The sequence below is a fragment of the Pogoniulus pusillus genome, unplaced genomic scaffold, assembly GCF_015220805.1.
Source record: "Pogoniulus pusillus isolate bPogPus1 unplaced genomic scaffold, bPogPus1.pri scaffold_234_arrow_ctg1, whole genome shotgun sequence".
In the NCBI taxonomy this organism is placed as follows: Eukaryota; Metazoa; Chordata; class Aves; order Piciformes; family Lybiidae; genus Pogoniulus; species Pogoniulus pusillus.
In genome coordinates, this window is record NW_026974659.1 from 20,100 (window position 1) to 34,058 (window position 13,959).

Here is a 13,959-nt window from a genome sequence, read left to right on the forward strand (position 1 = left end):
AGTGACTGGGATGGACTGGGAGGTAGGGGGAGTTGAGTGGGAGCGTCTGAAAGGTACTCAGAGGGGCCTGGAAGAGTCTGTGAGGGGATTTGGAAGGACTGGGAAGGGAATGGAAGGGACTGGAAGGGGACTGGGATATGCTGGGAAGAATGGAGGGAACTGGGACAGGACTGGGAAGGACTTGGAGGGGATTTGTGCGAGACTGGGAGGAGATGTGGGAAGGACTTGGAGGGGCTGGAGGTGGACTAGGATAGAAATGGGATGCACCAAGAGGGAGGTGAGAGGGAACTGGGTAGGACTGGGAGAGACTGAGGGGGACTGGAGAGGAACTGGGAGTGACTGGGAGGGAGTGTGAGGCAATTGGGAGGCACAGGGAGGGAACCGATTGGGACTGCCTGGGGATTGGGAGAGACTGGGAGGAACTGAGTGGAACTGAAAGGCCCTTGGGGGCAACTGGGAGGGACTGGGAGAGGATCTGGGGGTTACTGGGCGGGACGGGGAGCGGAACTGGGAGAGACTGGAAGGAGATCTAGGAGGAACAGAAGGAACTGGGATTAGACTGGGAGGGACTTGGAGGGGATTTGTGAGAGGCTGGGAGATGTGGGAGGGAACTGGGAGGGACTGAGATGGAAATGGGATGGGCAGGACTGGGAGGGACCGGAGGGATTTGAGAGGGATTGGGAGGAAACTGGAAGGGACTGCGGAGGAATTGGGATGCAGAGGGAGGGAAGTGGAAGGGACTGCAAGGGAATTGGGAGGGACTGGGCAGGATTCAGAGAGGTCTAAAATGGGCCTGGGAGGGGACTTGTTGAGACTGGGATTCGTACCTGGAGGCACTGGGAGCCATCCTGGAAGCACTGGGAGCTGAACTGGGAGCTGCCATTGTGTCCCCTGCCACCATTTTGTCTCCCTCCCTCCCTCCCTGACGCTGTGAGGGGAAAGAGCGGGAAAGCCAGGCTGCGCTCTGATTGGCCAGCGGGGCTTAGGCGGGAAGCGCTCCCATTGGCTGCGCTGGGCCCAATTCCCCCACTTGGTGTGCACTTTGGGCCCAGTTCTTACCAGTTTGGGCCCAGTTTGTCCCAGTTTGGGACCACTTCCCTCCCAAGCCCACCCAGTCCCCTCCCATTTCCATCCCACTGCCTCCCAGTCTCTCCCAGTCCCCTCCCATTTCCATCCCACTGCCTCCCAGTCTCTACCAGTCCCTTCCCATTTCCATCCCACTGCCTCCCAGTCTCTACCAGTCCCCTCCCATTTCCATCCCACTGCCTCCCAGTCTCTACCAGTCCCCTCCCATTTCCATCCCACTGCCTCCCAGTCTCTACCAGTCCCTTCCCATTTCCATCCCACTGCCTCCCAGTCTCTACCAGTCCCTTCCCATTTCCATTCCACTGCCTCCCAGTCTCTACCAGTCCCTTCCCATTTCCATCCCACTACCTCCCAGCTCCCCCCAGTCCCCTCCCATTTCCATCCCACTATCTCCCTGCTCCCCCCAGTCACCTCCCAGTCGTTCCCAGACCTTCCGGATTCCATCCCATTTCCCTGCCAGTCACTCACAGGGAGGGGAACTAAGAGGGACTGGGAGGAACTGGGACTGAACTGGGAAGGACTGGGATGGAACTGGGTGCGATTGGCAGGGACAGGGTGTGGGGTGCAGACGGTCGGGGACTGGGAGGGGATCCGCAAGAGACTGGAATTGACTGTGAGTGGATCTGGGAGGTACTGGGATCGGATCTGGGAGAGACTGAGAGGGGCTGGAAGGGACGGGGAGGAACAGAAGGGACTGGGATCGGATCTGGGAGAGACTGAGAGGGGCTGGAAGGGACGGGGAGGAACAGAAGGGACTGGGATTGGATCTAGGAGAGACTGAGAGGGGCTGGAAGGGACGGGGAGGAACAGAAGGGACTGGGATTGGATCTAGGAGAGACTGGGAGGGACTGGAAGGGATGGGGAGGAACGAAAGGGACAGGGATCGGATCTGGGAGCGACTGGGAGGGACTGGAAGGGATGGGGAGGAACGAAAGGGACTGGGATCGGATCTGGGAGCGACTGGGAGGGACTGGAAGGGATGGGGAGGAACGAAAGGGACGGGGATCGGATCTGGGCGGGACTGGGAGGGATAGGGACGGGGCTGGGATCGACTGGGAGGGACTGGGCCGGTCCGGGCGGTATCTGTGTGGGCCTGGGAGCAGAGGAGAGCATGGGAGCCATCCTGTGAGCACTGTGCGTTGTCCTGGAGCACTGGGAGGTACTGGGATCCATACCTGGAGGCGCTGGGAGCTGAGCTGGGAGCGCTGGGAGCCGCCACGGAGCCCCCTGCGGCCGTTTTGTCTCCCTCCCCCCTCCCTCCCGGCGCCGTGAGGGGAAAGAGCGGGAAAGCCAGGCCGTGCTCTGATTGGCCAGCGGCGTTTGGGCGGGAAGCGCTCAGCCTCTGCGCTCTGGCAGGCTCTGGGGGGTCTCACTCTGGGTTTCGGTGTCCCCTTTGGCTCGGCCCCCCCAGCCACAGCTCCAGGGGTCTGGGGGTATCGAAAGGGCTTTTGGGGGCATCTAAAGGCGTCAGGGGTGAGCTGGAGGGGGTCTGCGGGTATCTAAAGGAGGCCTGTGGCCATGTAGAGGGGTCAGGGACCCTCGTAAAGGGGTCCGTGGGCACCTAGAGTGGGTCTGGCGAGATGCAAAGGTGGAGGCTGTGCTTGCTGTGCAAGGCTGCTTGTGTGTGTGTGCTTTAGGTGTGGTTTGCTCTGGGGTGCAGTCAGTGTGTGCTGCTGTCCAGCCGAAGCACTGCAGAGCTGCTGCTTCTCCTTGCAGCACACGCTCAGAGGACAGGTCCCTGGATTGCAGTGCTGCTCCAATGGCCTGTGGTGGCTGCAGGCAGCCGCGGCCCGGGGAGCCCAAGACTCAGCGTGTGGAAGGGTTGGGAGCAGCCCTGGGTGCCTGCAAGGATTCGGGAGGTGAGCAGAGCAGGTGAGATGGATCTGAGACACCTTTCAGAGCAGCTGCTGTGAGTATCTGGAGTCTTCCTGCAGCGTTGGTGCAGTTAAAGTAGAGAAAGCAGCTCTGGAAGGTTTGTGCTGCATCTTCCATCCAGCTGCGTTCTGCAGCCCCTGGGAAGGTGTTGGTTGGTAGAGCGCATCTGTAGGAGGTGTGAAGGGAGCTGGGGGTCTGTCTGCCTGCACAGGAAGAGCTCAGCTGTCTCTGCTCGTCACAGTGCTAGAGAGCAGCTTTCAGAGCTCCGCAGCGTGCTGGAGCTGCTGCAGGAGGATCAAATGGTGTCTGCCTCCCAGACACAGGGAGAGCAGCGTGGAGCCTCCTCCTGTCTGCTTCGTCCATGTGGCAGCTGTCCTGGCACTTGTCATGCCAGTGGAGTAACTGAGCCATGCCGAGAGAGGGGAGGAAATGCAAAGCAGTGGCCCTGAGACAAATCTCACTCTTCCCACAGGCCCGAGCAGGTCTGAAACCCTGCCACGGAGAGGCACAGGCCCCGCAGCAGTGCCTGCATTTCAGCAGCTGCCCATCGGAGCTAAGCACAGCCTCGGCTCAGAGGTGAGGGCATGGCTGTGAGAGTGCAGCTGTCACCAGCACCTGCTCCTCTCCGTGCTCCAGTGGGGCCAAACGTTTCAGATCCACTGCTCCTCTGGGGACTGCAGCACTGAGGACTAATTTGAGGGTGGGTTTGTGTTGGGTTGGTTGGTTTGGCTTTGGTTGTTTTTTTCCCAGGTGCCAAAGCATCTGGGCCGTCTCTGATCTCACTGATCCCTTTTCTGTCATAAATGAAGCTTTACCAAAAAAGTTACAGTCGTGTCACTTCCAGCCTGATCTGCATGGCTTGAGCAGCCACTGCCAAAGAGCAAAGCCTTTGTCAGGGCTCTCGGAGCAGCTCGTTTGTTGTGTGTGTGAAAAAGGCAACCAAGTGTCAGGGGTTGTCTTTCCCATCTTCTGGTGGGGTGCTCTGACGTGCTTTATTTCTGTCTGGCTGTCGCTGGTACGTGTCCCTGGCAGCTCAGGAGCATGTCTGCTGGGCAGTGCTGGGGGCCAGGCATCCCTCCTGTGTGTGCATGGCCCACATGGCAGCACCCTGCAGTCAGAGCTGACTGTGCACTGGAGGTGGAGTGTTGGAGTGGGATCAGCTCAGAGCTCTGCAAGGTCAGTGCATGGCAGTGGAAAATGAAATGCTTTGGCAGTGTTTTTACTGGGGGCATAGGAGCGTGCCCACACCTTCACAGTGTGAGTAACTGAGCTTTGTCCTTGGTTGTTTCACTCTTGGCAGGTTTGCACTTTGCTTTCCACTCCACTGGCCAAGCCAGCCAGATGTGCAGCAGCAGCAGGATGGGCACGAGGGCCCCAGCTGCTGCGGTGAATCCGTCAGCACGGACGCTGGTGCCGCTGCAGCCTGGCCCTGCAGCCTGGCAGGGTGATCTCCTTTGGCTCGGCTCCTGTGGGCTCCAGGTAGGGTTTGTCTGTGTCTGCCAGGAGGGAAGGGTTGAAAAGGAGATTGCTCAGTCAGAGCTCTGACCTAGTAGCTGAAGATTCTGTCCCATGCAGATGCTGACAGAGCAGCTGGATGAGCAGAAAGCCTCTCGTGCAAACGGCTGTGGAGTGCTTCTCTCTGTTCCCTGCTGCTGGGAGGTGCTGACAGGTTAGGGTTTGCAGGGAGGCAGATCTCGCGGAGAAGGGCTGAACTCACTGTGCAAGGACACTGCACAATCCAGTGTGGATCAAAAGCGAGTGACAACTTTATTTAGTAGCCACACGCTTATATGTGTTACAGATAATTTATGCATACATGTAAGAAGCTAAATGGCTGAATCCCTAAATACCCCATTTGCTCTGCTTGAGTTGTCTGCTGACTCGTCAAGGACAGTGCCTCCCTGGCTAGTTATATTAAATGCTGCCTTTGTTTATTCAATATGTCTTTGTTTCTGTGTGGCCTAGCACAGCCTTAATTTAGTTCCATATACTCATCCTGCTTGCCCACTTCTAAGTCATGTCCATTTTCCTTTAGCCATTCTGCAACAAGGGTTAGTGGAGGGGTGTGAAGAATTTGCAGGGATCTCTAAGGGTCTGCAGACACCTTTGAAAGGTCTGAAGTTGTCTGTAGATGTCTCTAGGGTGCTGCAGGGGTCTGCAGGCACCTCTTAAATGTCTGGAGGGGTCTGTAGCTGTCTATAGAGGTCTCTAGAGCTTTGTAGAGGAATGTGGGTGCCTGCAGCTGTCTCTAGGGGGGTGTGGAGGTCTGCAGGCACCTTTCAAATGTCTGGAGGGGTCTGCAGAGCTCTGTCAGGGTCTGTAGATTTTGGCAGGGTTCTGTAGGAGTCTCTGGGCAGCTTTTAAAGGTGTGGAGGGGTCTGTAGCTATTTGTCAGGGTCTGAGAGAGTCTGCAGAGGTCTGTAGAGTTGAGTAGGTGTTTGGAGGTTTCTGTGTGGGTCTGTAGGTGCCTGCAGGCATCAGTGAAGGCTCTGGAGGGGTCTGTAGATGTGTGCAGGGGTCTGTTAAATATCTGGAGGGGTCTGGATGGGTGTGGGGAGCTCTGTAGGGGTCTGTATGTGTTTGCAGGCACCTGCAGGGGTCCGTAGATGCCTGTAGGGATTTGCAGGGCTCTGTTAGTTCTCTGTAGAGGTCTGCCTGGGTCTGGAGGTGCCTTTTAATGGGTCTGTGGAGGTCTGGAGGGCTCTGCAGTGGGCTGCAGTGGTCTGTTAAAGGTGTGGAGGGGTCTGTAGGTGTCTGCATTCAGTGAAGGAGTTCTTTGGCTCCAGGACACTTTTGTCCAGTGTCTCTAAAGTGTGACTGTCCCAAATGAGATAGAGGTGCACTGGCAGCATGTTTGCAGATGGCCCCAAGCTGAGTGGTGCTGGAGAGCAAGCCGAGGGGCAGGATGGCATCCAGGAAACACCTGGGCAGGCAGGGGAGCTGGGCCCAGGCGAAGCTTGTGAGGTTCCAGGAGAGCAAGGGCAGGGTGCTGCGTGTGGGCGGGAGGAAGCCTGCCTGTGCCTGCGGGCTGGGGGCGGAGGCGATAAAGAGCAGCCCTGGGGGTGCTGGGGAGAAGCTGAGTGCGAGCACATGGTGTGAGCTTGCAGGCCAGGAGGAGCCTGTCTGTGTCTGCAGGGCTGTGCAAGCAGCTGTAGGAGTCTGCCCAGGTCTGTAGGTGTCTGCAGGGGTCTTCTAAAAGGCCTGGAGGCTTTTCTGAGTGTGCAGAGGTGTGCGGGGGTCTGGAGGCATCTGTAGGTACCCTTAGGGGCCTGGAGGGCTCTCTGGAAGTCTGTGGAGCTCTCTGGGTGTCTGTGGAGGTGGTTAGGGGTCTGTAGAGGTGTCTGTGGTGCTGTAGGTGTCTCAAAAGGCTGTGAAGGTCTTGAGGTGCCTTGCAAAGGTCTCGAGGTGTCTGTAGAGGTCTGTAGGGGTCTGCAGGGCTCTATGGAAAGGTCGGGAGGGGTCCCTAGAGGTCTCTAGGAGGCTGGAGGGGTGTGCGAGTGTCTGTAGCATTCAGCAGGTGTGTGGAGGTTTCTGTTCTGGGCCCGCAGGTGTCTGCAGGCATCTTGTAAAGGTCTGCAGGGGTCTGTGGAGCTCTGTCAGGCATCTGTTAAGTGTCTGCAGGAATCCATTGAAGGTGTGGAGGGGGCTGCAGGGCTCTGCAGAGGAGGCTGTGGCTGTGTGTAGAGGTCTTAGGGGTGTGAAGAGTTTGCAGGGGTCTGTAAGGGTCTGCAGAGCCCTTGGAAAGGTCTGAAGTTGTCTGCAGGAGTCTGGAGATGTCTCTAGGGCACTGCAGGGCTCTGCAGGGGTCTGCTGCTGCGGGAGGAGTGGGCTGGCGGAGCCACGCCCCCCGGGCTGCGGAGGCACGCCCCCTCCCTGGCCTTTCTTGCCTGGCTCTGGTTGCTGCCTCTGTATTTGCATAACCACACCCCCTTTCCGTAGCCACGCCCCCTCCCCATGCTGCGCCTGGCCCCGCCCTCTCGGCCCGCCCCCGCCCCACAGTAACTAATTATATGGTGACAGATTTGGAGCTTCCTTTGGAGGAGTAGTTCAGGAGGTGGCTGCTGATTGGTGGATTGTGATGGGCGTGGTTTGCCGCTTGTTCTGCCTCCCTCATTTGCATACATTTCAATATCAGGCTCTGCCTTTGAGTACCTTGAAGATGTGTTGGGGGTTGGGGAGGGGTTACCAGGAGGGTCAGCAGCTGATTGGTGGATCCTGTGGGGGCTGTGGGCATGGTCACCCCTGTGCCCCGCCCCCTCATTTGCATAAACGAAGGCAGGGTCCACCTGGCGGAGTTTGGTGCTTTATTGGGCGGGGGGAACTGGTTAGGACGGGGAGGGTCAGCAGCTGATTGGTGCGTCCTCTGGCGTGGGCGGGGCCTGCCCCTGCCCCGCCCCTCCGAAGTGCTCGATGGTCTCCAGCACAGCCCCAGCAGCTCCAGGAAGGAGGAGACCTCCCCCCGCAGGCCTCCAGCCCCCCGGGAGACCCAGAGCCTGCGGGGGGAGGGCTCAGGGACCCCCAGACCCTCCCAGGGACCTCTGATGACCTCTCGGGGACCCCCAGACCCTCCCAGGGACCCTCAGACCCTCCTAGGGACCACCCAGGGACCCGCAGACCCGCCCACTGGCCTCCCAGAGACCCCCACTCACCTCCTTGTATGCCCCCACTAATCCCCCAGCCCCTCCCCGTCCCCGCCCAGCGCCCCCCAGTGCCCACTCAGGCCCTCAGCTTGTCCCCGCAGCACTGCAGCCTGGCCTGGGGGCGCTGCTGAGGCCTCCCCCAGGGCCGGGCTGGGGGCTGCAGGCCTGGGCCCAGCGCCCTCAGTGCCACCTGTGCCAGGCCAGCAGGCAGCGGCAGCAGCACCTCCCTGGCAGGGCAGGTCAAGGAGCCTCGGGGGAGGGACCCCAGCACCCCCCAGCGTCCCCCCAGTCCCCTCCCACTGCTCCCAGTCCCCCCCAGGCACCCCTGGGACTCTCTATGGCACCCACAGACCCTTCCCCTCCCCCCCCAGCCACCTCTGACCCCCGTCAAAACCTCACCCGGGGACCCCCATGACACCCCCAGACCCTCCCTCTGCTCCACTGCCCCCTCCCCCCAGCCACCTCGGACCCTTCCCAAGGCGCCCCCAAACCCCCCCAACCCCGGGGCCGCCTACAACACCCCCAGACCCTCCGCCTACCCCCTGCAGCCACTTCGCCCCCCCCCAAAATCCCCCTGCGACCCCCCCAAGCACCCCTGGCAACCACTGACTCATCCCCAGACCCTCCCCCCACTGCTCGCCCCCCCCAGCCACCTCATCCCCCCCCCTGGGACTCCTCAAACCCCCCTGGGGCCCCCCCGAAGCCCCTCTGGGACTCTCCAAAACCCCCCAGCCCCTTCCCCCGCTCCCCCCCGAGCCCTCTCGGACCCCTCCCGGGACCCCCCAACTCCGCCTAAGACCCCCCCGGGGCTGGGTACAGCCGCAGCAGCTCGCTCCGCGTCGCCATCTTGCCTCCGTGCCGTCACTTCCGGCTGGCAGGCGACGCTCTGGGCTCTCCTCTCGCTGGTCAAAGCCGCTCTAGGCCTCCGAGGTCCTCCAGGCGCCACTGCGAGCGGCTCCGGGCCAAAGCAATGACTGTGCTCAGCTGCAGGGATGGATTTGCCTGCACTCAAGCTGCTGCTGCCAGAGCCCCTCCGTGTCAATCTGTGCTGCCGTTGGGTTCTGCAGCTCTCTCCAGCAAGCATGGCATGAGCTGAAGGAGCAGCAGGAGCAGCATGGCCGTTCCCCAGGCAGCAGGAGGGTTCAGCCCAGCACCAGCTCATGCGGGAGGAGCAGATGCTGAGGAACATCCCCCACGAGACGCAGGTGGCCAAAGAGGCTGGGTCAGGTAAGGCTTTGTGTGGAGTTTGTGCTCCTTCTGGCAGTCAGGTGCACCGGTTCTGAGGAGTAGAAGCATGGAGTGGTTGCTGTTGGAGAAGAGCTTCCAAATCATCCAGGGCAGCCCTTAAGGCAGCACTGCCAGGTCACCCCTAAAGCCTGTCCCTGAGCAGCACAGCTGTAGGACTTTGCCTCCCTCCAGGTAGCTGCAGCCAGCAGTGAGCTCACTGATCAGACTCTGTGCTCAGAGCAGAGCTGCTGCAGCCCTCTCAGCATCTTGGTAGCCTCCTCTGCACTGGCTCCAACACTTCCATGTCCTGGTTGTGCTGGGGGCTCCAGAACTGCCCCCAGGACTGCAGATGGGGTGTGAGGAGAGCAGAGGCAAGGGGCAGAATCCCCTCCCTTGCCCTGCTGCCCACACTGCTCTTGCTGGAGCCCAGCACAGGGTTGCTGTCTGGGCTGCACTCACACTGCAGGCTCCTCCTGAGCTTTGCATCAGCCCAGACCCCCAGGGCCTGTTCCTCAGGGCTGCTCTCAGCCGTTCCCCATCCAGCCTGGAGTTGTGCTTGGGATTGTGCCCACCCAGGTGCAGGACCTTGCACTCGGCCTTGATGAATGCCATGAGGTTGGCCTGGGCGCACCTCTGCAGCCTGCCCAGTTTGTAACTGGGGCTGTAAAGAATGGTTATGCATTGCCTGTGCTTCTGATTTCAGGAGAGTCCCATTTCATTCTTGATGCTTTCTTTAAGAGAGGCATACAACTGAGCTCCCTCAGAGAAGCAGCATGAAGTGCATGAAGGATGCTGGCTGCACTCAGTACAGACAAGGCACATTGGAGTAGGTTAACAAGATGCTTGACATTTGCCCTTAATGGTCATTGTCTTCAAATGCATCATTCGGGAGTGAAGTTGCTTGGCATTTGCAGTTGACTACTTCTTCTCTGGCCTTTGGAGTGAAGGAAGGGAAAAACCAGAGTTGAAGATGTCAGCTCTGTAAGTTTTCTCTGGGTGATCAAAGCATGCACAACATCCTGTGCTTGTGCTCTGGAAGATTCTAGGAGCTTCCCGGGGACTCAGGGAGCACAAGTTCTGGATTTCTGTGGGCTGTCTCTAGATGAACACCTGAATGCAGTGAATCTAAAAGCAGCTGTCTCTCATTTGAAGTTAAAGTGATGTGACTGATCTGATGCTTTATAGGTGCCAAAAAGGAGACCTTCTTCACCTGCTTCTCCTGTGCAAGCTCTTCTGTCTGTCTGCTGAGATGTTTCTGCCTGTTTCTCTGGCAGAGAAGTGTTTGCTTTTTTGGCTGGGTAAGTAGGAGATTTGTTTTGTTGATTTGCTTTGTTTTGTCGCTGAATACTTGGTGCAGCTGGCCTCAGATGCTGTTTGTTCACAAAGGACACACTACTGTGTGATTGGTGGGCGTAGAAGCAGTAATTGCTGACAGAAGCACGCTTGTGACCTTGGCTGTAAATTCATGAACAGGCATTACAGTGTTTCTGTCTCTGCAAGCCAAAGTACTCTCATGCTGAAGAACTTCTTCCTCAGATCCACTCTGAGCAGCCCTGCTCTCCCTCAGCTTCAAACCATTCCCCTTGCCCTGTCTTTAGACACCCTTATGGAAAAAGTCCCTCTGCAGCCTTCCTGCTGCAGGTTCCCTTCAGGTGCTGGGAGGTAGCTTTAAAGTCTCCCTGGAGTCTTGTCCCCTTCAGGCTGAGCAGCCCCAGCTCCCTCAGCCTATCCTCTTAGAAGTGCTCCAGCCCTTGGCTCATCCTCGTGGTCCTGCTCTGAACTGGTTCCAGCAGTTTTTCGTTCTTCAGCTGGACTGTGGCCATGTGGAATGTTTTGGGTTGTGCTTTTGCCTTTGCATGCTGAAAGACTTCCTGTGTTACCTTAGTAGTACGTTTCATGTGCAAGGTTCCTGTCTGTGATCTCTTGCTGCTGGGGAAGTCATGAGCTACCTGTGGGGGTGTGAAATGCAATAAGCTTCCATCGCGTTGCCTGCACGGATGTGAGGGGACAAAGTACTGCTGAGAAGCTTTTTTGTACCATTCTCTTCCCCCTTCCCCTCTTGCCTTTAAGGGAACACACACAGGGAGAAGCTCACTGAGCGCCCTCTGACATGCTGTAGGAATTCTTTGCTTTGCAGTGTTTTACACTGTGGCTCTTCAAACCTGTAACCCATCTGCTTTCCATTGCCAGCGAGCTGACCATCCGTACTACCGTCGCCTTGAATGCCTCCAACCAGCAGTGTTTGCTGCCAGACAGACACCTGGAGAAGACAGAGGACATGGTTAAGTTCATGAAGGATATCTTGGATGGTGCTGCTGAAGTAAGTCTTTGTTGTGGCTTGAGATATATTGGTTGGTGTTTGGTTTTTCCCCCCTTAGCTGCGGTGGCTCCGATTGTTACGCCGTGTGATTTATCTTCCTGTCCTGGCTGTCTTCCCGTGCTGGGTGCTGGCAGTGAATACGTGGTGAGGAGTGCTTGGGGTGTGCCATCCTTTGCTGTTCTCACTGTGGGAACTCCAAGAGCCATGGAATGGGTGCGTTATGAGTGATGCACAATTAATAGCCAATATTAATGTTGGTATCCAGGCAAAGGTTGTTAATAACTGCAACCAACCTGTTTCTTATCATTCAGTCTCTGCAGAAAGCTTATTGACAAGGTTCAAAGCACACAGCTGGGGTATTTGTACACTTAGAATCATGGAATCAGCCAGGTTGGAAGAGACCTCCAAGCTCATCCAGCCCAACCTAGCCCCAGCCCTCTCCAGTCAGCTAGGCCATGGCACTAAGTGCCTCATCCAGGCTTTTCTTGAGCAGCTGCAGGGACGGCGACTCCCTAGGCAGCCTCTGTGGTCTGAGAGCAGAGCAGCAACTTGCTGTTAGTTTGCTGTGATGGTCTCAAACAACTGTGGGAGAGTTTGGCATGAGCCTGTTGGAATGCTTAGCCTTACTGGAGGAGCTGGGAGCGTCTGGGCAGCATGAAATGCAAGAGCAATTGCTTTTCACTTCCTTCTTAAGGGACTTAAGGGTTGGGAGGTCTGAAGAATGAACTGTTGGGATCATAACTGCAAAGTGTCAGCAGTTTTGACATGGTTCCATTTGACATTGCAGGCACAGGCTGGTGATGGACTTCTGCAACGAAGCAAGAGAGTCATCTATGAGGCCAAGGCTGCTGTAATGGTAGAGTTCATTGCTTATTCAGTGAGGTGATGCTCTTGTCAGTCAAGGACTTAGTTGCAGAGGCTTTAGAAATGCTTTGATGTAAGCTTGTTGCTATGCTGTGCCTAGTGTATCTATTGTCACTATTTAGAACTAGGCTTAAACCAAATGAACTTCTGGATTAAAACAGCCAATCATGTCTGCCACAGTTCTAACTGTTCCACCTGCATGAATGTCACGTTTTTCACTCTGCTGTTAGTCTGATGTATTTTAAGGGACAGAATCATGAAAATCCAACCTCTTTTCCTTGAGCTTTTTGCCATCGCTTCAGAGGTTCTTTTGTGTTCTGAGCAATGTTTTGGTTTCAGTCTGTCCCAGTCCTCTGTCAGCCTCCCACCCAAGAAATCTCTGCTCCTGGTGAGGCGGAGCAGCTTCTGTCTGTTGTTACTTGTCCTAGTGCTGAGCACCACCAAGCAGCAGCTGGCACCTTGGTGCTGACCCCTGCCCCTCGGCAATGTATAGACGTTAAGGAGATCCCTTCTCTTCCCCAGACTAAACATCCCCAGGCCTCTCTCTCTTCTTTCCAGCCCCCTCCCCCCCGGCTCTTGCCCCTCCCCCAGTCCTTTCTTCCCCCCCTCCACCTCCTCTCTTCACCCCCTCCACCTCCTCCCTTTTCCCACCCCTCCCCTCTTCACCCCCTCCACCTCCTCCCTTTTCCCACCCCTCCCCTCTTCACCCCCCCACCTCCTCTCTTTTCCCACCCCTCCCCTCTTCACCCCCCCACCTCCTCTCTTTTCCCACCCCTCCTCTCTTCACCCCCTCCACCTCCCTTGTCCCACCCCTCCCCTCTTCACCCCCCCACCTCCTCTCTTTTCCCACCCCTCCCCTCTTCACCCCCCCACCTCCTCTCTTTTCCCACCCCTCCCCTCTTCACCCCCCCACCTCCTCTCTTTTCCCACCCCTCCCCTCTTCACCCCCCCACCTCCTCTTTTTTCCCACCCCTCCACCTCCTCTCTTTTCCCCCCCCTCCCCTCTTCACCCCCCCACCTCCCCTCTTCACCCCCCCACCTGCTCTCTTTTCCCACCCCTCCCCTCTTCACCCCCCCACCTCCCCTCTTTTCCCACCCCTCCCCTCTTCACCCCCCCACCTCCTCTCTTTTCCCACCCCTCCCCTCTTCACCCCCCCACCTCCTCTCTTTTCCCACCCCTCCCCTCTTCACCCCCCCACCTCCTCTCTTTTCCCACCCCTCCCCTCTTCACCCCCCCACCTCCTCTCTTTTCCCACCCCTCCTCTCCTCACCCCCCCACCTCCTCTCTTTTCCCACCCCTCCTCTCTTCACCCCCCCACCTCCTCTCTTTTCCCACCCCTCCTCTCTTCACCCCCCCACCTCCTCTCTTTTCCCACCCCTCCTCTCTTCACCCCCCCACCTCCTCTCTTTCCCACCCCTCCTCTCTTCACCCCCCCACCTCCTCTCTTTCCCACCCCTCCTCTCTTCACCCCCCCACCTCCTCTCTTTTCCCACCCCTCCTCTCTTCACCCCCCCCACCTCCTCTCCTTTCCCACCCCTCCTCTCTTCCCCCCCCACCTCCTCTCTTCACCCCCCCACCTCTCTTCGCCCCCCCACCTCCTCTCCTTTCCCACCCCTCCTCTCTTCCCCCCCCCACCTCCTCTCTTCACCCCCCCACCTCCTCTCTTTTCCCACCCCTCCTCTCTTCACCCCCCCACCTCCTCTCTTCACCCCCCCCCTCCTCTCTTCACCCCCCACCTCCTCTCTTTTCCCACCCCTCCTCTCTTTTCCCACCCCCCCCACCTCCTCTCTTTTCCCACCCCTCCCCTCTTCACCCCCCCACCTCCTCTCTTTTCCCACCCCTCCTCTCTTCACCCCTCCACCTCCTCTCTTTTCCCACCCACCTCCTCTCTTTTCCCAATCCTCTTCTCACCCCCCCCCCCCATTTTTCTCTCCCTCCCCACCTCC

At 58.1% G+C, this 13,959-nt stretch overlaps 1 protein-coding gene and 1 long non-coding RNA gene across 14 annotated transcripts; one reads left to right on the plus strand and one right to left on the minus strand.

The window, feature by feature from the left end:
- Positions 1–2,155: 2,155 nt before the first annotated feature.
- Positions 2,156–12,191, plus strand: LOC135174037 (protein disulfide-isomerase TMX3-like). 13 transcript variants are annotated; one of them, XR_010301682.1, is made up of 10 exons: positions 2,156–2,245; positions 2,803–2,945; positions 3,434–3,537; positions 4,262–4,440; positions 8,586–8,828; positions 9,532–9,654; positions 9,743–9,809; positions 10,014–10,126; positions 11,019–11,148; positions 11,936–12,191. XR_010301682.1 is itself a non-coding variant. In XM_064141287.1 (9 exons), exons 5-9 carry the CDS (start codon positions 8,762–8,764, stop codon positions 12,032–12,034), a joined length of 525 nt encoding a protein of 174 aa, XP_063997357.1. In that variant the 5' UTR covers positions 2,156–2,245; positions 2,803–2,945; positions 3,434–3,537; positions 4,262–4,440; positions 8,586–8,761; the 3' UTR covers positions 12,035–12,191. The 13 variants fall into 13 exon arrangements, 3 of the variants coding, with proteins under 3 accessions (XP_063997357.1, XP_063997358.1, XP_063997359.1); XR_010301681.1 differs by lacking the exons at positions 9,532–9,654; positions 9,743–9,809 and adding an exon at positions 3,994–4,137; XR_010301679.1 differs by having other exon boundaries at positions 9,532–9,809.
- LOC135174039 (uncharacterized) lies at positions 7,243–8,130 on the minus strand. The gene is made up of 2 exons (XR_010301686.1): positions 7,539–8,130; positions 7,243–7,497 (listed from the first exon to the last, which is right to left on the minus strand). It is a non-coding gene; the product is annotated as an uncharacterized LOC135174039 (long non-coding RNA).
- Positions 12,192–13,959: the final 1,768 nt, after the last annotated feature.